Source organism: Branchiostoma lanceolatum, chromosome 8 (genome assembly GCF_035083965.1).
Source record: "Branchiostoma lanceolatum isolate klBraLanc5 chromosome 8, klBraLanc5.hap2, whole genome shotgun sequence".
NCBI classification, from domain to species: Eukaryota; Metazoa; Chordata; class Leptocardii; order Amphioxiformes; family Branchiostomatidae; genus Branchiostoma; species Branchiostoma lanceolatum.
In genome coordinates, this window is record NC_089729.1 from 15,956,812 (window position 1) to 15,984,764 (window position 27,953).

Here is a 27,953-nt window from a genome sequence, read left to right on the forward strand (position 1 = left end):
TTTTAGCTAACGTTAGCTGTAAATGCAGCCTTTTTCAAGATTGTAAGGTGACCAATACTATACTTGGTCAGCAATCGGTCAAAGGTGTCAGGAAGTTTATGATGCTACTGCCATAAACTTTCTGACTGATGTACCCCGGTGTAGATGGTCTCCTTTATTCCTCTCATAAAGTGGTCCTGGCAAGGCTGCAAAAGTTCAGCTCAAAATTCAGTGCATATACATTTTATTTGATGTCACAGGTGCATTGAACTTCCGAATCAGCTATCTACTGAAAAGATAATACATGAAGGTGATCTTTCATGATCACAAACGTTTTCTATCGTTTCAAGCTCTTTTTCCTGAGAGCAAAGCCTAAATCTAGGTGATGGTGTATTTATATATATATCAAAGAATCCATGATGATGCCATGAATTGTTGTATCGAGTTGACAAAGGTCCGTGAGTTGATCACTTTCACGGTACAGCTACGCCGCCATGCGAAATTATCAAGTAGTACACTACGTAAAATGCACCGTCATTCCGTCCGACAGGTCGTTTGTCCTGACCACCCCCGCATTTGGTACCGCCCGATCGGCAGGACGCGAACGTGAACAGCGAAAATGGCGGCCAGCCAGTACCCGGGGTTGGACCGGTTTTGCGGATCAACGTTTTGGGTGAGTATTCGGTCTACAAGGGTGCTTGCAAGAAAGCATGATTATTCTAATGATGTTTACGTTTGCATTTTGCACTCAGACCTTGCGTCAAGCGATTTGTTAACTGTTAAAAGCGTTCAACAGTGACCTAACGTTGCATAGTCCTAATCCTGACGGCCACGTTATACAAGTTGGAGCCGAAACCGTGTGTACCAAAAAGGGAAGAAATACATGTGTGAAGTTTGAACTTATTCGTTGCTATACAAAGATTACAGAGAATTTCCAGACAACAAGCTTGCTGCCGATCGTGTATTTATAGAATGGTTTGCATAAGATTATGAAACCATACAATCGCTTTGCTTTTGAGAGTTGCAGAGAGAGTTTTGAGCACTGCCTTTTCAACCATAATCAACATAAAAATAGGCATTGTGCAAATATGCTGTTTGTTAACTTACAACAAAGGAAAAAAGCCTCCCCCAAGATTATCTTTACAAATTACTAGCTTAGAGAGTGAAGGTGTTGGATCAGTAAGTGGGATAATGTTGATGTTTACTAAATAAACAGCAATGGCTGTGCAACTTAGTTAAGGCACACATGGTGTAACGTTACTGTACATATGTGTAAGTTACATACATGTAACAGGTGTTGTGGTCACTGGTTTACCCATTGTTTCTCCAGAGCAAAAATAGGCCCGATTTACACAAACGTTTTTGACTCCAAGTCGACTCAAAAACGTGTGTGTAAAACTGTAAATCGGGCCTATTTCTGCTCTGGTGAAACAAATTATGGGTAAATATCCGTTCACAACTCCAAGTCGACTCAGCAGTAACTTGCATTGGAATCGACTCAGAAAACGTTTGTGTAAAATGTGCCATAGATTCACTGTGCAATGTTTTCAAACAGATGTAAGGTAGATTATTACATTACCCCTGTCACTAGTGACTCAGCAGTAATTCCATCAATGATTAATAGAACTTTGAGTTTGATTTCATCATTCAACCTTGTTGCAGATTCTAGAAAATTCTGCAACATGCTTGTGAAACGCACTATCAACGCACCTCTTTGGTTGACGTTATAATTTTGGACATTCATTTTATCTGAAGCTCTGAAGTTGATAATGCTACTTCAGCCCAGAAAGGCAATGATTTTATTGGCTTGGATAATTTGGTTAGTTGGTTGTTTTTGTTGCCCAGACCACTCAGTCAGTCTCAGCTTTTTCAATAATGTTACATAATACATATGTACCAGGTGTTTGCACTAATGTAACTATATAAGCATTTAGTTAGAAAGTCCTTCCAACACCAGATGGTGCATCTCTGTTTCAATAGCCCTTGGGCCACACAACTTTGTTCAAGCACTACATCAGGGGGCTAATTAGTGGTGCTTGTACTCTTTCCCAAATGCTGAGTGCTAAGCAGAGAAGCAGTCTGTACCATTTTTTAAAAGTCTTTGTATGGAATGCAAGTCAAATACTTGCACTTGGCCATTGCATGTAAGTAAGTGCACATTATACATTATACAAGACTTGGTGTACATTAACATGTCTAAATGATGTAGTATCAACCAACCAACATGGCCACTAATAGCCCACTATGATGTCACAACTCACATGCAAACATTTTACATATATGTTTGAAATATTTGTGATCTGCTTTCTGCTTCTAGACTACTACTAGTACTACTAGTAACGTGGGTTCATTGAATGTAAATGGCGATTTCTCATTGCTTGCTCAGAAAATATCGAGAAAATCAGGGATAGCGAGCTCTAAAAACAATTGATGATGTTGTTTAAAATATGTCATAACTTTTCATTGAATTAACTGGAAAAACAAGGAAGATTTGCCGCGTCCTTTCTGGTCACATGCGGTGCCTTGCCGAGTGCAAAAGTCACAATTTCAGTTTCTGGTGTAACAATGCTTGCCCGGCAGTTTTGGACGTACTTGTGGCACATTTGTGGCATCTCTGCGTTCATGCTACGGGACCATTTGTATGAAATGAAGTACCTACTAGTACTCTCATTGCCATACCAAAGAACGGATCGTCAACGTTGACATGGCTTGGAATGCAACAAGCGGCGTAAACAGTCGCTTAGCCACAGCGCGCCCCGCATCGGTGGCAACTTACGCACGGTGAAAAAATTATTTACTACAGGGAAGCTGAAGTTAGTTGACACAAAATTATTCCGTCTGTTAACTTAAAATCATGCCGACGAATTAAAGAGAGACAATGGTATTTGTATGTCGAAGTTACGGTACCCTAATTTGAATGGAACAATATGGATCGCTATATTCATAACAACAATTTTCTGGTTTTACCGACTGAGATTATAGTGTAAATCGTGCATGGACGATGTAAAACAACTCGACAACGGAAAATCCTTAAACACCGCCACTCTAATTTATCATTCGTCAAAACGCAACACTTTTTAGACAACCGACACAGGTGCAATGCGATGTCGAACTCATAAATTTACGTTTGAAGTTATGGGACCCCCGTTACTACCTTCTGCAATATGTGAATACCTATGTACATGTCAAGCTTTCTGCTTGGCAAATTGAAAGTTGTTCTATTTCAGCGATCTTTACAATTTGTCTAGAATTTTCAGCTTGCAGGCTTGCAGCTGGGTATTTTTTCTACCCCTGACATATAGTTCTACACAATTTGTCAGTGGACTACATGTTGATATTCTGAGCTCATGGTGGCAATGAAATGTCCTTTACTTTGGGCACAAGGCCAAGTTTACACATCATGTGACATGACAGCATACCTCCCCCTGCCTTTAACCTTTCGTTGACTCCACTGAACTTGAACTGAACCCATTAGGATTTTGCTAACTGTGATATCGAGTTTCACAGGAAGTTGGTGTCATCAGGGAATGAAATATCACCATTGAATTTTGATTTAGTTCAAAACTTGAACGTTGACACATTAATCATCAATTTTAACTAAAAAAAATCATTAAAAGGCCTAGTACTGGTGCTCTTCGTTTGCATTTTGTATGAATATGCGAAATTGTGACTTGTAACTAAACTGGCACATAAATTCAGTTTGGCACAAATTAGATTACAGTAGAATACACTGATCCAAGAAAAATACCTAAACCTTAGTGGACCAGTTTTGGACCTGAACCAAAACAAACACTTCTAATTGGTTCATCCATGGCAAAGACAAAATCAAACAAGAGTCTTAGGACCCAAAATCTCCATGAAACTTTTTTTTGTATTAAACCAGTTCCCCCCATTCTATATCGCTCAATGGTATGACCCCCGGCCACCTGCAGCTGTCGGGGGCTCAGGTTCCACATTGACCCACTTTCGCTATCAACACTAACAGCTGTTAGAAGTGCCACAATGGCCAACACTGCAAATATAGATTTTCCCATTACTTAGGCAAATTAAGTCCAATTTGCATAATTTGCACTTTATTGTATACATCCCTCTCTAAGCTACCTGCCAAGTAAATAACATGAAAATCTGTCGCTCCTTTCTTCAGTTATTCTCCTTTGAAGATTTTGACAAATACGCCATTGCAGTTCCAGTGACACATACCAGAGGGCCCAAAATCGACCTTGACCTTTCTCCTCCCCACACCTACCCACATACCAAATATCATTTCAATCCATCCACGCGTTCTTCAGTTATGCTGATTTTAAGCGTCCGGTGACACATACATACAAACACGGTGACACAAACATACACACACGCGCACACACACGCAAAGACACTAACTTTGCGTGATTTGCACTTCAGTGTGTACATCTCTGTCCAACCTACCTGTGTACCAAATAACATGAAAATCTGTTGTTCCTTTCTTCAGTTATTCCCCTTTAGAACATTTTTACAAATAGGCCATTGCAGTTCCAGGGACACAAACCAGGGGGCCCCAAATCGACCTTGACCATTCTCCTCCCAGCGCATACCCACATACCAAATATCATTACAATCCATCTACACGTTCTACACTTATGCTGACTTTAAGCATCCGACGACACACATGCAAACGATTTACCTCCTAACTTATGCAAATTCGGTCTCATTTGCATAGTTTGCACTTAAGTGTGTACAACTTGGTCTAACCTACCTGTGTACCAAAGAACATGAGGATCTGTCCATCCACTCTTCAGTTCTTCTACATTTAAGATTTTAACAAATACGCCATTGCAGTTCCAGTCACACATGCCAGGAAGCCCAAAATCGACCTTGACCTTCCTCCACCTGACACCCACCCACATACCAAAAATCAATTCAATCCATGTACAGGTTCTACAGTTATGGCGACTTTAAGCGTCCGGTGACACAAACATACACACAGACACCAAACGCAAGCAAAACAGTATCTCATGAAAAAGCCTTTTTTCATGGAGATAATTAGATGTCTCAAAGCTAGTTCCTGTCCTATTTTTGCAACATTTTGTCATTTCCCCTTGGGGCAAATGCCCTAGATATCTAGACAAGGACGGAAATTGAAATGTTATTATTGTTGTTCACAATTAATTTGGCACATATGGCAGCAAGTTTGCTTGCTGTTAAAGTTTCAGTAGCACGGTACTTTACAGGGAGGGACTTACTTTACAAAATGTACTATGAAGATATGATGCACAGCCTCAGGTCATTGGCTTATAATAATCTCCAAGCAAATCTATTGGTGACAATGACAGTATCCAACTGACAAAAGCAGTATCACTGGCCAGTTGGATTGCTATTGCCAGATGGATACTGTCATTGTCACCAACAGATCTGCTTGTAAGTTGGAGATTAGTACTTTTGTGGTTCAACATAGGTTAGATTTAGTCGTAAAGCATACATGATTCATCCCTTCAGCTATCATAGGGATGTTCATAGGGTGGTTCAACATAGGTTAAATTTAGTTGTAAATCATACATAAGTCATCCCTTCAGCTATCATAAACTGAAACTGTGGCATATTTCAAGTGAATGTTGCAACCTATGATATCATTAATTTTTTCAATGATTTTCTGTAGGACTATCCCCTGTTGGACTCGGTGGATCCGGATCTGACGCCATGTTTCCAGAAGACGGTGTTGGTGTGGATCCCCTGCTTTTTCCTGTGGGCGGTGACCCCCCTGTACTACATGTACCTCCACAGACACGACAGAGGTTACATACAGATGTCCAAGATGAACAAAGCCAAAACTGTAAGTCTGAATTATGAGTCAGAGTTATAAGTTAAAAGTTAAAATCCTCTCACACCATTATTGATGTATAGGGCGGTGCCCATCTCCGTTTCATAGCCCTGGGCCACACTGTGGTGCAATCACTGCAGCAGGGGGCTAGTCCGCTGGCAGTGAAGTGTGTTTAACTTCCATACTGTTTCAGAAGTATGTACCATTTTTTTAAGTCTTTGGTATGACTCAATGCGCCTCTTGTCCAGAGGTGTCCTACCTAGGGCTTGAACCCCAGTCCTTCTGGTCCAAGAAATTTGAACCAAATGTGGTGAGAGACAGAACCGCAGACCACTACACCACAGGGACACCCCCATATAAGACCAATTAAAATTAATGTTGTGTTTCTGATAGTAGAGGACATTCTTTTCCATCCACTGCCTTTTACCTCCCCAACCGAATTCAGGTACCCTTTTTTACACTCATGCAGAGTGAGGAAAGTCGTGCACAGTGCCTTTCTCAAGGACACAACATCTAGCCAGGAATGCCAGGAATCGAAGCTGTAATCGCTTGATTTAGCTGAAATCTCTTGTAATTCAACACCACCTAGAGCTCACATAACAGTCACATTTTGGGTAAACCTAAAAGCACTGCTTATCATGATATAGAGCAATATACTAGGTAGTGTTTTACGTGATTTAGCTGAAATAAGCAGGGAAAGTGTCCTTTAGGCATTATTTTTTAGTCAAGTATTTGTTGGCACTGTAATGACTAGGGTATTGGCTTAAGGACACTTAATCCTTAACAAAATAAATATCCCCCATGCCTGGGACATTATGTAGGCAACACTAAGTATAAGTTTGACCTAGAACCCAGAGGTCCTGAGTTTATGTCCTCTGACATGCTCAGGTGAAAATGAGTACATAACTTCAGTTAGGGATGTCTTTGGATAGGACATTAAATGGAGGTCCTGTGTTTGAGGAAAGACACACCTCGAGCATGTAAAAGAACCTACTGCACTTATCAAAAAGAGTGAGTTCAAATAAATCTGTCCGGATATGCAGCTTGTACTGTCTAGTACTGGTATGTTACACCATGAGGCGGTTTACCGGGTATGCAATAAAAACAAACATACAAACTGGTAACAAACAAAACATGTGGTAAATAATTAATGTTCTCATATCTCATAAGTTTCCATCTAGAATGCCATACATGTATTGTAAATTTGTATAGCAAACTTTCTATTATTCTTTGGCTTGAAATTAACCAGATGTTCCTAGTAACACATGGCTTGTGATCATTGGTCTGGATCAGACTGATTAATTATCAAGAGAGACTACATCTACATGTAAATTGAGGCGTGAGGAAGAATTTTAGGTCAACCATATCTATTTACACATAGGGTAAGGCCTTGCCCCATTCACTCTTTATTTACCATGAAAAGTGGCCAGACTGGCCGTTAGCTTGAATTGAGTTTTCAGGGACAAAAAATAAATAAAGACACAAGAACTTCTTGATTCAGCCCCACATTGTTTTACCCAACAACTATATTTGGATAGCCCTTTGTTTAACCTGTTGAAAAAAGGGTGTGAAAACTTGTTAATATTCTGTAAAACTTGGATTTAAATATACAGTCAAACCTGCCTAGGTGACCACCTTTTCAACGCGACCACCTGGCCATGGCGACCGCTTTTTCTCGGTCCCGAAAAAAATTTTTACTGACGTGTACTACAAGTGGCTTGCGACATTTCGTGTTAGAAAGTGCAGTCAATATTGTCACAGAGAGGGTCGGTTCTCAATTCAATAAAAAGAAATATATGCCCTATATCACCACTAGAAATGTTGGCGTTCCGTTGCCTCCTTCGGTGGCTTTATTTTTCGGGGCGGCGGAACTGCCCTTGCCGGCGTTTTAGCGCTCCCCCCAAATAAATTACGCCGCAAAGGAGGCCAGAGTTTCTAATTGATAGTCGGGGATTTTTTCGTCCCTTGCTCTTAGCGTAATGTGGTCTTTGAAATTAAAAAGAACATAATTTATCGTTTGTATTTCTGGCTTGTATCGGCACGAGAGAGGCGCCGCCGTCGCTACATGACATCCCTCAAAGTGACAGGTCGCTATTGTTTTAACCGCTGGTTAAACAAACATGAAATTTGACCCTATCTCATTAACTCTAACCCTAACGCACGAGAACGCGTTAGAAAAAAACTATAACGCGACAACAACATAACCCTAACGCGAGGATAACGCGACGAGAATGCAACTCTAACGCGTTATAACGCGTTAGAGATGTTAACTATCACGCGAGCGGTACTGAATTTTGAATTTTTGAATTTTCAACAAAAACGTCACTGTGTCTTACTAAATTCCACCGAAAAATGACTTCGCGGCGGGCAAAACATCCGGCGAGAAATGTTGTTCCTTGGTCCCGACGCCATCTTGGATTTGGCGCGGCTCGGATTTGACGTACCGCTGACCTTTCTGAAACACGATGCTTTTGTGTATGAACATTTGTGAATACTCTAGTTATTGATGAAAATTGATATTCTTTTTTTCTTTTTATTTCCATGAATCTCACAAACCTTTATTGGACGCTGTGCGTTCTGCTGCACTGACCTACCTTTCCATGCGGTCGCACAGAGCTTGGTGGCGCGACGCGACGAAATCACACCGTTCCGTTTTCATCTTTAGTTGTCAGATCGAAAACTTTTTTGACCCTTTTATCCAGCGGTCGGCGCCCCAAAAAAGGCTGGGGCCAGCAGGTGTTATCTCGGGATTTGTCTTAGGCCTTAAAACTTTGATGATGTGCGTGTGTGTAACGTGTGAATGCGGGAGGACGCTGCGAGATTATCAAGGCAACCATTGTTTTGTAGTCAAAATTATGACGAAAATTTGTACACGATGTAGCGGTATACAATTATTACAACGATAACGGAAAATAAAATTTTTGTAGGATCTTTCTGTCAATGAGAATTGAACCTGGTGGGGGTCATGCTGTCTAAATTCACATAATTTCCATCCATTCACGTACTGTATTTGAAAACCTCGACCTGGAAACATGTGAGTGAAATCCTCTTCATGGCGACCACCTGTCCATCGCGACCGTTTTTGCCCGGTCCGCCGGGTGGTCGCCTTGGGCAGGTTTGACTGTACATGTAATTGTAGGCAATGTGACATGTTGGAGATTGAAAAAAAATTCACTTTCCTGTCAGAAGTAAAATCTGATAAACATTTGGGTGTATTATTAAGTTAAATGTATATCATAAGTTGTGTATACAGTGTTATACATGTCTAGGCTTAAGTCAGTTTTGTGTTAGTTTGTTTTTATTCATGAACAAAATGAGCAGGATATCTTAAGTTAAGTTAATTTATACATTTTTGAACAACCATCCATGTACAGTTTTAGAAAATTTGTAGGCTTGCTATCTGTACATCATGTATGCTGCACTGGATAAAGTATAGTTCTCTTCATAACCTTTCTAACTACAATGTTCTGCTGCTGTAAGAAAACATTGCCTTTTTTGACCATGCCATGAAACTGCCACGAAACTTTCCAGTCCTTTTGTGAACTTGTTAGGGAGTGGCATGGCCTTAAAATGTCTCAGCGTTCGCTGTTCAAATATTAGTTCAGTCCCCACCTGTGCATTGTTGTGTTGTACCAGCACAGGACTGTACTCACACAGGTCTAGCACGTCGCCGGAACGTAAGCAAGAACTTGCGTTTAAGGTCGTGTTCGCGTATTTAAGGTTAACATCTCGTATATAGGTTCATTTCGTTGTGTCCATGCAACGGCTGTTGCTCCGTTGCAACGTTAACCAAACATAACAAAAGAGATTCGGTAGTTATAATTGGTTTAAATAGCAGGCTAATTGCGGTATATGCATTACGTTCCGGCAACGTGCTCACAGGTACGGGGGCAGACAAAGGTCAAGATCTGATCGATTTATGTAAATACACCATGTCTGATATGGTACCTTTTAGTAGTACATACATGTGTATGTATCTACTTTTAAAGAACAGAAAGGAAAGAGAAATGCCATCTTAATGCATAAGAGTAGTCTAATATCTACTAATAAGTAATATACTTAGTAATTCTGCCATTTCTTAAGAAAATTCCAATGCAATGTCCTCCAGTAAAGTGCACTCCTGCATATCTAAACTGTGCCTAAGGGGGGGGGGGGTGCTGCACTAGAGATCTCTTATTCCAACACACTGTTTTTCAAAGTGGGGGATACATGTACTATGTAACCCAGGGGATAGATATTCATGAAGCTATGAGCTGCATGTAGCTAGTTTTAGGTGTAACAAACTTGTTTACATCTATGACTCAGCAAGTAGCAAACTTTAAAGGATGCAATGATTTGTGAAAAGTTGTAAAAATTAGTCAAATTAGGTTCTCAAGTTATTCATATTACAACTGAAATAACTTTTGTGTGAAAAATCTTTGATATTTTGAGAACATTTTTTTTACATTGTTACATGTCACATATTGTTCAATGCTACATTTTTGTCTTGTGTAATGTAGGCCCTGGCTGCGCTGCTTGTGCTGGTGACCTTACTTGACCTGTTCAGGTCCCTGTGGGAGTACACCAATGGTATCAAGGTGCCTGCTGTCAACTTTGTGTCTCCGCTGCTACTGGCCATGTCCATGGTGAGTAACTGTACAAAACATCACTTTGCAGGGGTCGAAACTCCTTTTTTTGGGAATACTTGCACTGGCACACCTACATGTACATGTAAATTGTAATAGAAATTAAGGTGTACAGATCTAATTTTGTGTGCACAACATTAGATAAAGTACATGTAGAATGTTAGCAAGAAGAGAAGAGAAAAATTGCACAATAGCTTGCTGTTCACAAGTGCACAATTGTACCTCAGTCTGTTACTAGTGTTAGCCTTTAATAGTGTCATCCTAGTCAGTTGCAGAGCTACCATACTCTCCCTTTACCAACTAAGGAAGAGACACTCAGGCTATAGTCTGTATGTAGCTCTATGCAACTATCTAGGTACACCGTGACCCACAGTCAAAAATTAGGTGCACAACTCCAATTTTGAATGCACAAATGAAAGTATTTCGAGCCCTGCATTATTTTGCAGCTAGAGATTTGCAGATTGGTTGTGCTTCTGTAGCAAATATGTAAAAATTCTGCTGTTTATTCCTCAGGGTCTGGCTGCGTTCTTCATCCAGTATGAGAGACTGAAGGGTAGACAGTCTTCAGGCGTCCTGTTCCTGTTCTGGCTGCTAGCCACTCTGTGTGCCATCGTCACATTCCGCTCTAACATCAGGGTAGCCCTGCTGCAGGTAGGAGATACTAGTCTAAAATTTTAGTTGATCAATAAAGGTAAAAAAATGTAAAAGGTACAACAAAACAGAAATGTACATGACATTGTAGTTCCATTGGCTTTGTAAGGCTGTAGGGGCAGTGGGTTGTTAAACTTGCTATCCACTGTCGAGGGCATGGTATTGGAAAGCCGAGCCCAACCCCCTCCTTCCACTGCCAACAGAAGTCTGGTACCCATTGTTAAACCTGGGTGGTGTGGAAAGTCGTGCAAACACCCTAACCATTATGCTGACACAACGCCACATTAGACTAGATCAATAAGTGTTGTCTATATGATTTATAGGCTTGTTTGTATTAGCCTTACATTTGTAGGCAGTGAAAGGCTTCATTTTTGGGTTAGGGGAAAGGGAATACAGGTACTTATTATTCTTCAAAGTTCTGTATAAAGCTTCCCTCTCATGAGCACTTTGCAACTGCATAAGGGCCTGTGTAGTAGTGATTTCGATAGGTGTAAACTTGGCTTGAATAAAAGGTAGTCTTGCCACAAGAAAAGCAGAATAAAATAGGACAAGAACTAGAAGAAGAGATATGACAAGTAAACTGATAGCTTTGGATGAGAGCGAAATACCAAAGGCCAATTCTACTGGCTGACCCAGATACATATATAGGATATAAATTATAGTACCCAGCCTTTCCTGACAATATGATAAATTTCTGTATTTCCAGGGAGGTGTGAGCGACACGTTCAGATTCGTGACGTTCTACCTGTACTTCCCACTGGTGCTGGCAGAGCTCATCCTGTCCGCATTCTCTGAACGAGCGCCACTCTTCTCCGAGGCCAACAGAGATCCTGTAAGCCTTATTTCAAAATAACTTGTGACTGAAAACGTCTAAATGTAAAGCATTAACCGATACCTATCCTGTGTAGGGGTGGATATGGGTTCGCTGGACCTGATTCGGACCTTTATAACATCCAAGAACCGAGTCCAAAAAACCTGCAAGCCAAAAACCTGAGTCAAAAAAAAAACTGAAGAAAGTACAAATATATTTCTCTATTTTGTTTGATAAAAAGTGTTTTGAGTCTCCCCTTTGACAAAAAAGGCATTTAAAATAAGTGCAACATTCAAATATCAAACACTGGTTTATTTTGAAAGTCTTCTCACCAAGAAACTTTTATAGTTGTGCGTGACTATGCTTAATATTGTTCTAATAAAATGAAAAATGCAACTGAACAGGATCAGGTCCAGGTTCAGGTCCGGACCTGAACCTAAATCTCTGGACCTAAACTTGGACTTGGACCTCATTAACGGTGCACACCCCAGTTCTTCCGCGACCGGGGTCCACAGAAGTGCGCGACAAAAAAGTGACGGAAGGGTTTCGAGGGGCTGGGTTTGAGTTTAGATTTCTCATAATGTGCTTCGAACTGACATTAGATACTAGCATGGCTGAAAAGCGTATGAATTGGTGTGTTTTGGGTGAAAATTGCGTTTCGATCTGAGCCTTACTTCCGGATATCCATCCGCGTTGATGGTGAAATGTCCCTTGGCCGGAGATTGACCTTTGTTGCGTTCTGTGGGTCATGCTGACATGCCTCGCGCCGACGATGATTAAAGAAATCTAAGTACTAGAATTTTCTTGATAATTGGCTCGACTGTACGCTAGGTTTTTCTCTTTCTGACAACATCAGTCGTTTCTACCTAGAAAATTTTTTCTACGAGTCTTATCCTAGGCAAAAGTGCCAAAATTTGACCATCGTTTTTGACGTGAAAATTATGTTTTTGTCTCCTGATTTACCAAAATTAGAGAGGTTGAAGAAACAGAACTCAGCTGGTCCTATAGCGGAAGGGATAGGCTTTCATCCCATACACAGTTGATTTACTTCGGAATACTTCCCTGGAAGAGACAGTACCTAGACTCGAGGGTGCGCAGCCTCCAATTGAAACCCCAAATAAACTGGGGTGTGCTCCCTTAAACGGACCCGTCCTGCAAAAAATACTGACCATAACAGCCAACAAATTGCATTTTTCCCGGGAAACTGTGTAGCCCGGACCCAACCTGATCGCAAAAAATTCGGATTTCGCAAGTTTTAATATGGTTAGATAATGTCATATAATGTGCTGATTTGCCCCCCTCCCACGCCCCCCCCCCCCTTAGAACACGGCCAAACAGCCTTCAAAGTGTGTTTCCTGAACATTGATGACGTAACATTTACCAAAACATTGTTTTTTGCATTGCTCTATTACAGGGGCACTGGGATATTGCATATGTTTGTTTAATAGTCGCTCCTGCATCAAGTAGCAGACGCTTTTCAATGAAAAAAGCCTTTGATGACGTCATTCTCGTACTTTCCTGCCCAATCCAGTGTCAAGTTCGCTGTCGCGCTAGTTTACAACATTCAGGCAAATAAGTCGCACAAATCAGAAGATACATCCCTAGGCTTGTTTATCGCACCGAGACCGACACCAATTTGTACAGCCTTTTCTCAGCAGATGCCCGTTTATACGTTCATAGCTGTTAGAAGTGCGGCTCAGACCGCCATCCTAACCAAAGATACATCATTAAAGTTCGTTTTTCTACAAAATAAAAGAAATCTTGGCAACGAAAGCACTTGGGTAATGAGGCTAGGTCTAATCTCTATCAGTTAACGCCCAAAATCAAAATTCTAACTGCTTCCCGTAGAAGTACGGAACTTAAAACGGCACTGTTCTCAATGGAAAAGACAGGCAAGTGAAAGTCATTGTGACGTCATGAAGTCAACTACGTTCTAGGCGGTTTGTAGCGTTTATTCTAGTCAGAAATAGAAGGAAAGCCTCCTCCATCACAAGAGCGTCTCACTGACATGCCTTTCTACTGCAATACCTGTTCATTAAGCATGAATTTATGGAAAAAATCGTCTTCAAGTGGAAGCTACCATTGTGACGCAATTGCTATTATGCGCCTTGAATGGTACCGAGGCCCAGAAGGACAAAATCAGCCTTCCGACACGGTAACTTTCAACCACCTGTAACTCGAGAACGAAAAGTCGCAAACAACTCAAACTTCGCATGCTGATAGGTGATAACTCTTTTAAGTCATAGACAACATAAATCATAATTTGCATATATTAACGGTGCACACCCCAGTTCTTCCGCGACCGGGGTCCACAGAAGTGCGCGACAAAAAAGTGACGGAAGGGTTTCGAGGGGCTGGGTTTGAGTTTAGATTTCTCATAATGTGCTTCGAACTGACATTAGATACTAGCATGGCTGAAAAGCGTATGAATTGGTGTGTTTTGGGTGAAAATTGCGTTTCGATCTGAGCCTTACTTCCGGATATCCATCCGCGTTGATGGTGAAATGTCCCTTGGCCGGAGATTGACCTTTGTTGCGTTCTGTGGGTCATGCTGACATGCCTCGCGCCGACGATGATTAAAGAAATCTAAGTACTAGAATTTTCTTGATAATTGGCTCGACTGTACGCTAGGTTTTTCTCTTTCTGACAACATCAGTCGTTTCTACCTAGAAAATTTTTTCTACGAGTCTTATCCTAGGCAAAAGTGCCAAAATTTGACCATCGTTTTTGACGTGAAAATTATGTTTTTGTCTCCTGATTTACCAAAATTAGAGAGGTTGAAGAAACAGAACTCAGCTGGTCCTATAGCGGAAGGGATAGGCTTTCATCCCATACACAGTTGATTTACTTCGGAATACTTCCCTGGAAGAGACAGTACCTAGACTCGAGGGTGCGCAGCCTCCAATTGAAACCCCAAATAAACTGGGGTGTGCTCCCTTAAGCCGAACGGCTATCCACCCCTAATCCTGTGCCATCAACTTTCCGTTGAGTATTCAATTTTTATAGTTGATCATCATTCTGAACATCTTTTATGAACATCCATATTTTTCACCAGAAACCCTGCCCTGAGATGTTGTGTTCCTTCCTGTCCAAAATAACATTCTGGTGGTTCAACCCGTAAGTATTACTCTTTCACATCTTTACAAACTATCAAAGAAGATACATATTGGGTTTCTGTTAACAAGAACTTTATACATCTGTAAAAGATACACATCATTATTAGATTTATATGCTTATTGATACGATGGTGGTTGATGAAAAAACTTAAATGTAGCATTGCCAAGTGAGCACAGAAACTGATGTTTTCGCTATGCTTATGTAGGTGATCCAGGGATATTGGAATACTGATCTTAAGTATTTTGAATAGAAGACTGAAAATTAAGTCTTTTGTGTGAAAGTTACAGTTTGTACAATGTACTTAGAAATCTAGGACGAGATTGTACCATGTTTTCCTAATTTGACAGTCATGTACTTAAAAATCTAGGGCCATATTGTACCAAGTTTTCCTAATTTGACAGTCATAATACTCATATACTTAAAATCTAGGACGAGATTGTGCCATGTTTTCCTAATTTGTGTACTTAAAAAAATCTAGGACGAGATTGTGCCATGTTTTCCTAATTTGTGTACTTTAAAAATCTAGGACAAGATTTGTACCATGTTTTCCTAATTTGTTAACTGTTCCTTGTTTTGAATTTCCTCAGGCTTGTGATCCTGGGCTACAAGCGTGCCCTGGAGAGGGCAGACCTGTGGTCACTCAACCACGTGGACAAATCAGATCATGTTGTTCCAGTGTTCGAGAAAGAATGGCAAAAGGAGCGGCAAAAATGCCACCGGTAAGAACTGATCTGGTTTCGGGGGTTCCGTTCAAGCGAAATATTTGTTTAACGGCATGTGAGTAAGAGAGCCTTTGTTTCCCAAGTTCCACAGTATTAATGCATCTAAAAAAGACACATCCAGCAATGGTTGCTTAATCACAATATGCTGTTGCTATTTTCATTCTCTGTCATTTGAAATGTTGGCATTCATATGTTTTCTTGCCTTTTGTCATCTGCATAACACTCTTAGAACAGCCTGTTATTGTCCTGAAATGTTTGAACTGTCTGCGATGTATTAACAACGTTTAGTTTCAATCTCAAGGCCATGTTGATTTGATTATATGGATGACATCCTCTGGAGACCCCAAAATTGATGCGAGCGTGCATAAAAAAGATTGTCAAAAAGAATGTTGCCTTCATTATGAAATCTACGTGGTCAAGAAGGATTAACAAAATTATGAGAGTATGGTATATCGAATAACAGATTCTTCATTTTTGTTCTTTCACATCTTCTTTGACCATGGAATTGACTTTGGCATTCTACGACATTAGCATCCATTTTCTGAATTTTGTTTTTGCAATTTACAGCATACATTTTCTCATTTTGTAGCTGCTTTGTACAATTTACAGTATATATGGCCAAAAACTTTTTTGTTGGAAACGAACGAAAATTGATGTGCGTGTAGATGTCATCCATATAATCAAATCAACATAGCCTAATGACATACAAAACTTTTTAAAGTCCTTCATAGTTAAGGCTTTTTCTTCCTGCGTGTAGATTTCTAAGTCATATCATTCTATCATGCGTAGTCTGCTTTCGCTAAGCAAACTCACCAGCAAAACATGTGTAGCAGCCATTGATTTAACTCTGACTTGAAGATGGATTATGTAAGAATCTAAGGACCCTAAGATATGTGGTGTAAAAGCAACTACAGTCAAATCTGCACAAGTGACCACCACTACATACCAATGACTACCTGGCCAATGTGACATCTTTTTGGGGTCCCTTAGATAATTTTTCCCATTGATACAAGCATTAAAATTCCTGTCTACAGTGACCACCTGTCCACACAGAACAGATTTCATTGGCTGCCTGAGTGGTCTTGGCAAGTTTGACTATCATTGGTTTAGGGATAAATTTCTCCCTTCATCTTAATTTTACTGATTTCCTCTAAATGCTCTAGAAGTACAAAACTGAAGGGTTAAAAGGTACAAAAGTGGATTTTGTTACCCTGGTTTATTTAATGCTTATTTAATGCTTGAGGTATATACTGTTAAAGAACATGTTAACGGTCTAAGATTTTACACTGCCCATCTTCAATGCTTCATGCTTTCGTATACAGCTTGCATTGCTTCTGACTTAGCAAACTGTCTTCTTCTGTGTGTGCTGTATTTTACCATCACTTGTCGCAGCTCTCCGAAGCAAGGTAGCACCACCGGGCCGGAAACGTAAGTTGTTGGCCCAACCATGACTGAGGTGACATTGAGTAATCTGTGGATGTTAAGGACATTTGTTTACAGCTAAATAAGGACATATTCTGTACTTGGTGATAAGGAATATCAATCTAATAATCCTGATACTGTTCATGCAGAAATGTTCCAGAGATGTACTTTTGCGGTAGGGAGAAAATGGAGTGTCCGTGGTGGTTTTGAGTTCTCGTTTGGAACAGTACTAGCGCTACAGTCGCACAATAGAAAGGCTTTTCGCAGGGGCTTTAAGTTTGTGGTAAAGATTTCACAGCGAAAAACGTGAACATAGAACCACTGCAAACATTTCTGCATTTACAGTAAGTATATTAAAAAAAAGGATGAACTACAAAGAATGAAAATGGGGATAAAATTTTGTGCCAGAAAAGAAATATTGCACAGTTTGACACAGTTAAGGAAAACAAAAAAAGAAGAAAATAAGAATTTAAGAAAACAGTTTGTTGATACTTTTTCACAACCACCCACTCAACTTTATCCTATCTAGTCTGTCCCTAAGATTCTCTCCCTGTCTTGTGGGTATAAAATGTTCTCATATCCTGCTTCAATCAATTCTGGGAGTATTATTTTCTGTCCTACTTTGGACAAAGAAAACTATGGAACTGGTTAGAAGGCACTTTATGATATATCTATTTGTCCCACCATTTGCCTTCATACTCTGGTACTAAGGGGTACAAAGATACTTCCAGATTGAGAAGAATAGTTATTAATACACAACTGTTGACATTGTCTGAACTCTTAGGTTTGAGAGTCAAGATGCCAAGGTGCTATACAGCAACCCTCAAGGAGTGGGTAAGGACAAATCTGAGCTGATAACCGGCAAAGGAGAAGTGGCGATTGTGGAGGGACCAGACAGTTCGAAGAAGTGTAACCCGTCGCTGTTCAAGGCTCTAGTCAGATGTTTTTATCATCTGTTCTTAGTCAGCGCCCTCTACAAACTTGCACAGGACATTCTCCTGTTTGTCAGTCCACAGCTCTTGAAGTAAGTCCTTTTCTATAACCTCCATTAACATTAATCTGCAGGGTTACATAAATCTGCCACTTTGAAAAACAGTGGGTTTGAGATATCTCTTGTACAGCACCCCCCATGTATGCACAGTTTAGATATACAGGAATGCATTAAACTGGGGGACGCTGGGTTGGAGATCTGTTTGAACGTATCTTTTCAGGGTGGCGGAATTATGTACCCTGGTGGAATTATGTTAGTAGATGGTAAACTTTAGGGACATACTGTTTGGTTGTGGGGAGGGGGGCAGCGATAGGGGGCAAATTTCACTAGCAGTGTGGTAGTGAGTAACATTTAGAGAGCAAAAACGTACAGAAAACTTTCTTTGAGAACTGTCAAGCTGAAATGTACGTGTAATATCGTCAGATCATGTCTTCAATTTCCTTTGTTTTTGTGTTAACAAGATTTTGATGAGTTACAGTTAAAAGACTGTCCATATTTGTTTATGAATACATGAAAGCAAAAATGTGCATGAAAAAACTCTTCCTCCGATCCCCCTCCCCCTACAGGCTACTGATTTCCTTCACAAAGAACAAAGACATATTTGCGTGGAAAGGCTACCTGTATGCTGTCCTGCTGTTGCTTGTGGCCATCATCCAGTCGTTGGTGTTGCACCAGTACTTCCACGGATGCTTCGTCATGGGCATGCGCCTTAGGACTGTCATCATATCTGCTGTCTACAAGAAGGTACAGTCAGGTCCTTTCAAGGTGGCAGAACACAGTATTTCGCCTATGGGGATTTCTATAGTTTAGGACCACAAACTGACTGAGGTCGATGCCGAAAAAAAATATAGTTCGGTGCATTTCTGAAGCACGACAAACGGATATGTTTAAATTGAGGGTACATTCTACAATATAACTGAAAAGAAAAAAAAGTTGTGTTTTTTTAACGTTCTGGTGCCCTCTTTTGAATGGGGTCATGCGAGGTCATTCGGAACTGCAGCCGACTCATCCAGGCTGGCTGCTGCAAAGGTCACGCGCATGTACATGTATACACCGAATCAGCAAGCTTCACAATCTTAACTTATATGATCGAAAAGCCGACTTATTATACTATTCAGTAATGTTCATGCCTCGCTGGCTTTCACGTTTAAGTGTTTACATGCGGTCCAAGATTTAGAGCGCACTATTTACTTACCCCGCGTCACAGACCCCGGGGGTCGCAGACAAATACTGTGTACTGCCACCTCAATCAGGAGTTAAATGACTGTGTATCTCTATTAAATTGTATCTGACACTTGCCTCATGTCCTCAATGAAAAGCAGCCTGCATGCCGATTTGAGCTTCTCATGAATTAACAAAGGTTCAAACAAGTCAGGAATAAGATTTTTTTATTGTAACCTTGAGCAAGGTTGGTAAGAAAAATGGAATTTGTGTTGTTCACCCAGCAACTTATATATTGTTATATGCAATATTTTCTGCTGTCACACATGTTGCAATTTTTTCCTCTGCCAAGGAAAATTTCTTGAAGTGGGAACTCAAACAATTAGAAAGCTAGTCGCTTTCTTTTTTCAATGATTGTCTTTATTCTTTAGGGCAGTTTTTCTCCCCATCTGCTTACCACGTTGTTATGTTTCAGTTTCATTTTGTTTATAAATTTTACATTGATATATGCTGAAAATTTGTGTAGGCTGTTGTGGCTCTTCTTTGAACTATAGAATTGATTTTATTGTTCCAGTCTCTGGTGGTCACCAACGAGGCTCGCAAGACCTCGACCGTTGGGGAGATCGTGAACCTGATGTCGGTGGACGCCCAGCGCTTCATGGACCTGTGCACGTACCTCCACATGATCTGGTCGGCGCCGTTCCAGATTGCCGTGTCGCTCTACTTCCTGTGGCAGACACTGGGACCGTCCATTCTGGCGGGGCTGGGGGTGATGGTCCTACTCATCCCCATCAACGCTGTCATGGCAAACAAAACCAAACAACTCCAGGTATAGCATGAAAGTTCATCTGTGTTGGTAGAATTCATTATTAAGTCTAAACTTTTTGCCAACACTGTAAGAGAAATTGGGACTTACCCCAAATTTTCGGTTGACTCCATCAACCCTGTTCACGGAATGAACCCGGCTACTGCAACGTGACGAAGGAGGCAATCTACATCAGAGCCCACAGACCTACCTTGAACAGAGACGGGGGGAGATTCAAGTTATCTGGCACGTATGACCCGCTACTGCGATCACGTGTCGCTGACATCACGTTGCAGTAGCCTGGTCATTCCGAGAACTTGGTTGATGGAGTCAACCGAAAATTTGGGGTAAGTCCCAATTTCTCTTACAGTGTTGGACGAAAAGTTTAGACTTGTTAATAACTCCAGGTATGAAGGTCCTTTTCATTCAATTTGGTAGCCAGACCTATAGAATACAATATGCTCTGTGTCAATATTGAGAGCCTTCAAGTTACTTTTGCAGACATCTTTAAATCAAAGCTGTGGTCGCCCATGCAGACAGACAGAATGATTATACAAGAACAATTGTGAATGAAATGGAGAGAAAAATTGTCTTAAGCCCAGGAACCCCAGACACATATAAGAACAGACTAAAAACTTTAAAATGATAGGACATGTTAGATATAGGATATGAAAGGACAGTCAAAACTGCCCAAGAAGACCACCCAGGGAATCAATAAAATCTGGTCTATGTGGGCAGGTGGTCACAATAGACAGGATTCTTAATGCTGGTGTCAATGGGAAAAATCATCTAAAGGACCACCAAAAAGTGGTCACACTGGCCAGGTAGTCCTTATATAGAATTGGTCATTTCTTGGCACAAATAGGAAGATTTTATTACTGAAAATATCAGATTTCGATATAATTTTTAGAAATCTGTTGTATAGTTTTACACATTACAATTTGTTTTATTATGTATTAAAGAATTATGCACATATCATCTTTAGGTAAAACAAATGAAGCAAAAAGATGCTCGAATCAAGCTGATGAACGAGGTTCTGAACGGCATCAAGGTGCTGAAGCTGTATGCCTGGGAGTTGTCCTTCAAGGAGAAAATCGAGAAGATCAGATCCAAGGAGCTACAGATCCTCCGAAACACTGCGTTCCTCAACGCCGGAGCGTCCTTCACATGGGTCTGTGCGCCCTTCCTGGTGAGTTGAGATCTTCAGTTTAGAAAACTCTATTCCTGTTTTGTACTGGTAGCAAACAAAAATGCAGTTTGTTTCGGGACATCCAGACAAAGCGAAGTATCAATTACAACGTAACTGAATGGCTAGAGGGTAGTTAAGATGAAAAGACCCTCAGGTCCTTTTTTTTGTCGTTTCTGTAAAGGAATAATTTAGATCATCGGCATGCTACACTTTGTGTCACAACGAGGTTGGCTGATACATGTACTATGAGTCTTAAAACATTCTTGGTGGTGTTATTTTTGCTGTTTCATGGTGTCTTTCCACCACGAATCAACACCACAAAGAAGCATTTCTGGTGTGTTACTATGGTACTACAGAGTCGTTTCAAGTGCAAATTTAAAACACCAAGAAAACCTCTTTTCCATCTTACCGCGAAACAAAGCCACTGCAAAAGTAATTAGATGTACAGTAGATTAGATATACCTGTATTTCTATTTTTCACATTCAGGTGTCCTTGACTACGTTTGCTGTGTATGTGCTGGTTGATGAGAGGAACATTCTGGATGCGGAGAAGGCCTTTGTGGCTCTCTCACTCTTCAACATCCTCCGCTTTCCCCTCAACATGTTACCAAACCTCATCACCAGCATGGTGCAGGTAGGGAACTTTCACTTAGCAAGGAGCTTGATTGGCATTTGCAATATAAAGAAAATAGAATGTTTATTATGTAATACTTAGGCCACACCAATTTAATTTCTTGGTTAACAGACTTTTATTTTTTATTTTTTTTTATTTTAGAAAAAATAAATCATGAAAACAGAACTTCTGTTTTCATGATGATTTTTTTTGCGGGGAATATAAAAATCCGTTAACCAAGAAATTGAATTGGTGTGGCCTTAGCATTACATAATAAACATTCTATTTTCTTTATACTGCAAGGCTGGGCCAGCCTTCTGTTTTCATGAGGTTTTTTTTTCTAAATTTTTTTTTTTTGGAAAATAAAAATCCGTTAACCAAGAAATTAAATTGGTGTGGCCTAAGGTCACAATTGTGCCGGTGCCCATAGTGGGTGTAGTCCCAGCGGGTCCTGAAACCACAAATTTGAGGTACCTCCCAGTGTTTGCACGATTATCTCATGGCATCTATTTGTTACCCTGTCCTGCGTTGATTTCAAGGCCAAGTTTAAATGGGCCCGGTTGGGCCCAAAATTTGCCTGGCAGCTGCAGAGTATCCCACGGGGCCTCGTAGGGGTCACGCCCGAAAGTGCAAAGTCTGTGAAGTACCCGGCGTAGCGGGGCCCCTTTTTCCAATTGGGACCTAAGTATAAGTCACTGTTTATAAGTCGAGTTATACATTGTATAAGTTTTACTTTTATGGTAATCCCACTTTAACTTATTCCACATTGATACAAATGTAGCAGTTCTGTATACATCTTTGTACATGTCCCAAGATTGCAAATTGTTAGGCTTTTTTGATCACCATTCTATGATAATGGTAGCCTGGTGCCATCCTTTTTAGTACTGGGGCTCACATACTTGCTCCTTCAAAATCTATTTTGACCGAGATATTGTTATTGGATGGGCCAACTACTCTCTCTTCGCAGCCAGGAGCTTACAATAGGCATGGCTAGATTGTACAGGTCTGAAGCGGCTGCCATGCATTTGGCGCTAACTCAGGTGACCTCAATACGACAATTGCCCCATGTGCGACAGTAGGTGATTATGAGAAACCTCTGGTAAACCAAAAAGGATGGCCCCCATGCTAAGAAAATGGTAGAGTAGGCAGCACTTTCTATGATAGACACTCAAGTCTTCACTGTTTTCTGTTGCTTATCAGGCCAGAGTCTCCCTACAACGTTTGGAGAACTTCCTGGGGCACGATGAGCTGGATCCCAACAATGTGGACAGACATGTGCTGAGAGGTATGTCAGAAACACACAGGTCCTTCTTTCTGGTCCTGCCCTGGCCAGACCCCGTATTTGGCGCGGTCACCTACCGCATGCGCTCTCGAGCTTTACCGGCCCTACTTTCCTACTGGCCCTCACGATCCACCACACCCCCACTCTACACTAGTTGCACACCTAAAGCTTGGGTGCGCCTGCAGTAGGTGATCGCGCCGAATACGGGGTCTGGCTCCCAGGGTACTCTGGTCCGGACTAATTTTTGCATCATACAATATTACTTGTGTTGTTTACATTAGTGAGAATTAATCTGTTCTCCAACTCAACAGAAGTACTAAACCTGAATTTTCGACTAGTTCTCCCAGTCTTCCCCAACTTTCCTGCTAATTGTGTTTTGTACATTAGAGGGCAGCGCTGGAAGGATTAAACTTTTGTCATTTTGTCACAAGTGTTTTGTCATCTTTTATTGTTTTTTTGTCGTTTATTGTTTGCATGCATGTGTACAATTATAAAACCATAGATAAACAGGGCAAATAAAAAACATGCAGGGGGGGCCAGAAGCCTATGTGGCTTTTCGTGGGCCCCCCTCGAAACTAGACAGTAGTTATACATAATCAAAACAAAGCAAAATTAACGAAAGAACAAATGGAAATTATACCATAAATCCTAATGATACAAATGAAAAAGAAGAGGAACTAGTAAGTAGATTTTGAGTTGTAAACATCATATACAATTTATAAAGACAGATCAAAATTATACAAATTAAAATAATAATCATGTGAATTATTTTAATCAAATATCAAATGAAAAGCAGAATTTTAGATTATACTTTTGCATTATGCGTGTCACTCCAATTATAAAATCAAGGGTCACACAAATCTAATATTGGTCCCTCAGCGACTGCCTTCTAGTGGGAAACAGCCTCTAATAAGACTTATATATTCTATGTGTTCCAGGTCCTCCTATTGCCATGGAGGATGCCACATTCAGTTGGGGCAAGACAGAAGACCCCATCCTGAAGGAGTATGTATACTTAGTCTAGTACATAACTAGCAAAGATGTGTACAGTATTGTCATAGATAGGTTGAGATGTGTTTTTTATTTGGTAACCCCTGTTTGACCTCCTTTTGAGTCAGTTAGTCCTCTCTTAGTGAGCAGTTGAGCTACATGTAGTCTCATTATGTTTCTATCTAACCTAGGGAAAAGAGTTACTGTAACAGTTACAGATATGTATGTAATATGTTACCTCGGAGTGGCCTTTGCGTCACACTTTGAAGTGACCTTCGGGTCTTGTTACGAGATGACCATTGAGTAAAACAAAACACAAAAATCCTGCATTTGAAAGTAGTTATTCACTCACTGAAGATTGAAACCTCTCCAACTCACTACAGTGACGTCGGCATGGCGTAACGGTTAGAGCATTGAACTCGGAATCAATAGGTCCCGAGTTTGATACTCACCATGCCCTGACATTGTGCCTTTGGGAAAGGCACTTTACGCTACCTTCCCGGACGGTGGAGTGACGCCCACCAGGCCTATTCGGCTAATCTGTCAAACTGTGTGCCAAAAAACACACTGCGGATTTGGTTGCCGATGTGCGAACATCTAGCACATTTGCCACTGAGAACCGTTAAATTTTTTATTTTTTCTCCAACTATAGTAGCAATTACGTTTTATAAAAGTCAATTATTTTCACTCGCAGTATCAACTTCGCTGTCCCTGACGGCTCGCTGGTGGCAGTGGTTGGCCAGGTCGGTGCAGGAAAGTCTTCCCTGCTGTCGGCCCTGTTGGGAGAGATGGAGAAACAACAGGGATATGTCGCTGTCAGGGTAAAAAAGCCTCTCTTGTTTAATCCAGAAACACATTTGCATTGGTAGCTAACATGTCGTGTAACTAAATTATATATCCAATGCAGGTAACCTTTAAGTTATTGCTTAAACATCATAGAAATGAATTAAAGTAACTGAACTTGAATATTGTTAATATGATTATATCTAGTTGTCGTTACAAGTAGCTATGATTGAGCCACTGACTACCAGAAGGATTCCATGTGTGTTTACCATATTATCAAATTGAAGATCAATAATACTAACTACAAATCAGCCAAGAGACAGAGAATTCTAGACCTCCACAGTCCCTTTTGCTGAAACATAAATTTTGTGAAGTAGGTGTCTTTGATTTGATAACCAAATCCTTCACAAAAATGCCATTTTTTTTTACCTTCAGGGAAGCACAGCATATGTTCCCCAACAAGCGTGGATCCAGAATGCTACCCTGAGGGACAACATCCTATTTGGCAAGCACCTGAACAACTGCCAGTACAAGGAAGTCTTGGAGGCCTGTGCCTTGGGTCCTGACTTGGAGATGTTGCCGGGGGGTGATCTAACAGAGATTGGAGAGAAGGTAGGAACTCATAGATTGTCTTTAAAAGCTTTAATGCGATTATGTTTAAGTAGATATTCATACTGCCTGAATTGGATTAAATGACTGCAGAGATAAGGTACATGTATTGTGGAACTGTGGATTTTAGAGACACCCTACTTTCTTTCATTTGAGTTTTTGGGATACTCATTTATATTTCATTACTAAACCTGTACGTTAACAAATTTTTGAATTTTTTTAAATGTTAGCAATCGCAGTAAAAAATGATATCCTTACTGGTATATTCCTTCTTGTTCCCAGGGTTGTTAATAGATTGTTGCCATTTTCTGTCCTTCCCAGGGTATCAACCTGAGTGGCGGACAGAAGCAGCGCGTTAGCCTGGCCCGCGCCGTGTACAGCGACTCCAGCGTCTACTACTTGGACGACCCCCTCAGTGCCGTGGACTCACACGTTGGGAAACACATTTTCGACCTCGTCATCGGACCCAATGGCATACTGAAGGGAAAGGTAGAAAAACTGATAGACCTGGACTGTCTAACACCATGATTTTGAATCGGCAAAGACAATATGATTTGGAATATCTATTTATAAATATAGCCTTATATTTTCAACTTGTATATAGTGTTTGAAACTTTCACATGTCAATTGAAAGAGAATGTCCCCTAGTATTATTTTTATCAAAAAGGAGTGTTTGCGGCGGTTTTAAGTTCACGTTAAAGACAAAAGTAGACAAGGGGTAAGGGGGGAAAAAAGTTCACATCGGTTTTAAGTCCGCAGCGAAGAGTTTACAGCAGAAACTGCGAACATAAAACCACCGGGAACATTTCTGCATCTACAGCAGCGTTCCCGCCAGCCCAGGTTAAGAGTGCGTCCACCAAAATATAATATGGGGGGGGGGAGCGCCGAAGGCGCGACCCGACCGCCGAAGGCGGTCGCAATTTAGGGGGGTCCGGGGGGATTCTCCCCCGGGAAATTTTGGATCTTCAAGCCTTCAGAAACGCAATCTCCCGCATTTTGAGAGACAAATCATGCGATTGAGAGTGGTTGTCAGTGGTCCCTTTTACCGCCGCCATTGTCATTATCGGTGGCAGTGCTAACGAGAACGACCCAAAAATGTGCTTTTCAAAACGCAGGAAATCGGTAGATTATGTTGTCACCCGTTGTTGTTTACTTCTAACACATTGTTTTACTTCTATATTCGTGTTTTGAGGTACGTGGATACCGACCAAGTTTGATAATGAGCATGGAAAATACTATTTAAGTCTTTGATTAGTTTGATGAAACCGGCTATCAGTTTTCATTTTATGTTCGATCGTTTGTTCTCGACCGGAGAGTTCGTTTTTATGTCACTAACACCGGTAGTTCTCGTGAACGTTACTAACAGGAAACGGTAAGTAAACATGATCTTACAAGTAATTTTCACAAGCAGGCCGTAGTTTATTAAAAAAAACATAACGTTCGTAACGTTACCGAGTACGAGACTAGTTGATTATAGAATCCATTTGTCGGTCAAAGAAGCATAAATTACCGTCACAAAAGTGAACATGACATCCAGGCCGGTTCAATGTTGGGTCGATCCTAGAAAATCAATGATCATCCAGTGGCAAAACCGTAGCTGCAAGGCAAACAGTCCTACAGGAGACAGCCATGGAAAAGAAAGTTGTGTCTCTACAGAAAAGCCGTGCGTGCTTCCCAGTGACGACTCTCCATGCTTTCTTCATCCTGTACGTACCATTCTTTTTTTCCTAGATGTACGTAAAACTATGCTCATACTCGTGCAGTCATACTGCGAGCCAGAGATCAGGTCTTTGCGTCAATTTTCCAATAGCAAATTGAACGAAATCGCGACACAACTTTTGACAAGATGGCTGCACTGAGGTGTGTTCACCGCATCCAAACGTAAAAGAGGGAAATCACGATCACATTGTAAGTTGATAAACACAATGACATTTCTCTATATAAAATCGAAGGATTACAAGAAGTTGGGTGTGATTTTAGTGAATTGTATTATTATTATTTAGTTTCTGGGACATACATAATTTTTTTTCATGTATCGATGTGCTTGCCGTGTGCTTTGTTACGTTGTGATGCTATCATCCTTCAGGCGTTTCATGATCATGTTTGGCGCGAACCTTTCGCCTGAGCTCGTCCCAGTTCATGATCAAGATATAAACGGCTTGTAAAATACTAATAGAGCCGCAAATATCTGTATGACTGTCATTAAAAAAGTACAATGAGGGCAACAACACGATATTTAGAGGCGCTCCTTGTTCGAGTGAATCTTGTGTACTGGCCCCGCGGCCGTAGGACCGTCGGCACTTCGCTGAACTTCAGATCTTAGAGCTTACGGGGGCGTGTCTCACTGGGGCCAGGGCCGCCCGGCGTGAGTTTGATGTTTTTAAGGCGTGCGGTGCTCCGCCCCTGACC

General features: G+C 40.9%; 1 protein-coding gene across 11 annotated transcripts in view; it reads left to right on the top strand.

The window, feature by feature from the left end:
• Positions 1 to 538: 538 nt before the first annotated feature.
• LOC136439664 (multidrug resistance-associated protein 1-like) overlaps positions 539 to 27,953 on the top strand; it is a 55,729-nt gene continuing 28,314 nt past the window's right edge. For 10 of the 11 annotated variants that reach the window (XM_066435168.1, XM_066435171.1, XM_066435172.1 and 7 more), the window contains exons 1-18: positions 539 to 652; positions 5,612 to 5,785; positions 10,273 to 10,398; positions 10,912 to 11,049; positions 11,756 to 11,881; positions 14,916 to 14,977; positions 15,565 to 15,696; positions 17,092 to 17,127; positions 17,906 to 18,145; positions 18,679 to 18,856; positions 19,848 to 20,102; positions 21,064 to 21,267; positions 21,755 to 21,901; positions 23,081 to 23,165; positions 24,101 to 24,167; positions 24,847 to 24,973; positions 25,371 to 25,547; positions 25,866 to 26,033. In XM_066435168.1, coding sequence (XP_066291265.1) covers positions 599 to 652; positions 5,612 to 5,785; positions 10,273 to 10,398; positions 10,912 to 11,049; positions 11,756 to 11,881; positions 14,916 to 14,977; positions 15,565 to 15,696; positions 17,092 to 17,127; positions 17,906 to 18,145; positions 18,679 to 18,856; positions 19,848 to 20,102; positions 21,064 to 21,267; positions 21,755 to 21,901; positions 23,081 to 23,165; positions 24,101 to 24,167; positions 24,847 to 24,973; positions 25,371 to 25,547; positions 25,866 to 26,033 — 2,496 coding nt within the window. In that variant the 5' untranslated portion in view covers positions 539 to 598. The remainder of the gene's footprint in view (positions 653 to 5,611; positions 5,786 to 10,272; positions 10,399 to 10,911; positions 11,050 to 11,755; positions 11,882 to 14,915; positions 14,978 to 15,564; positions 15,697 to 17,091; positions 17,128 to 17,905; positions 18,146 to 18,678; positions 18,857 to 19,847; positions 20,103 to 21,063; positions 21,268 to 21,754; positions 21,902 to 23,080; positions 23,166 to 24,100; positions 24,168 to 24,846; positions 24,974 to 25,370; positions 25,548 to 25,865; positions 26,034 to 27,953) is intronic. The other variant, XM_066435178.1, reaches the window with a different exon arrangement.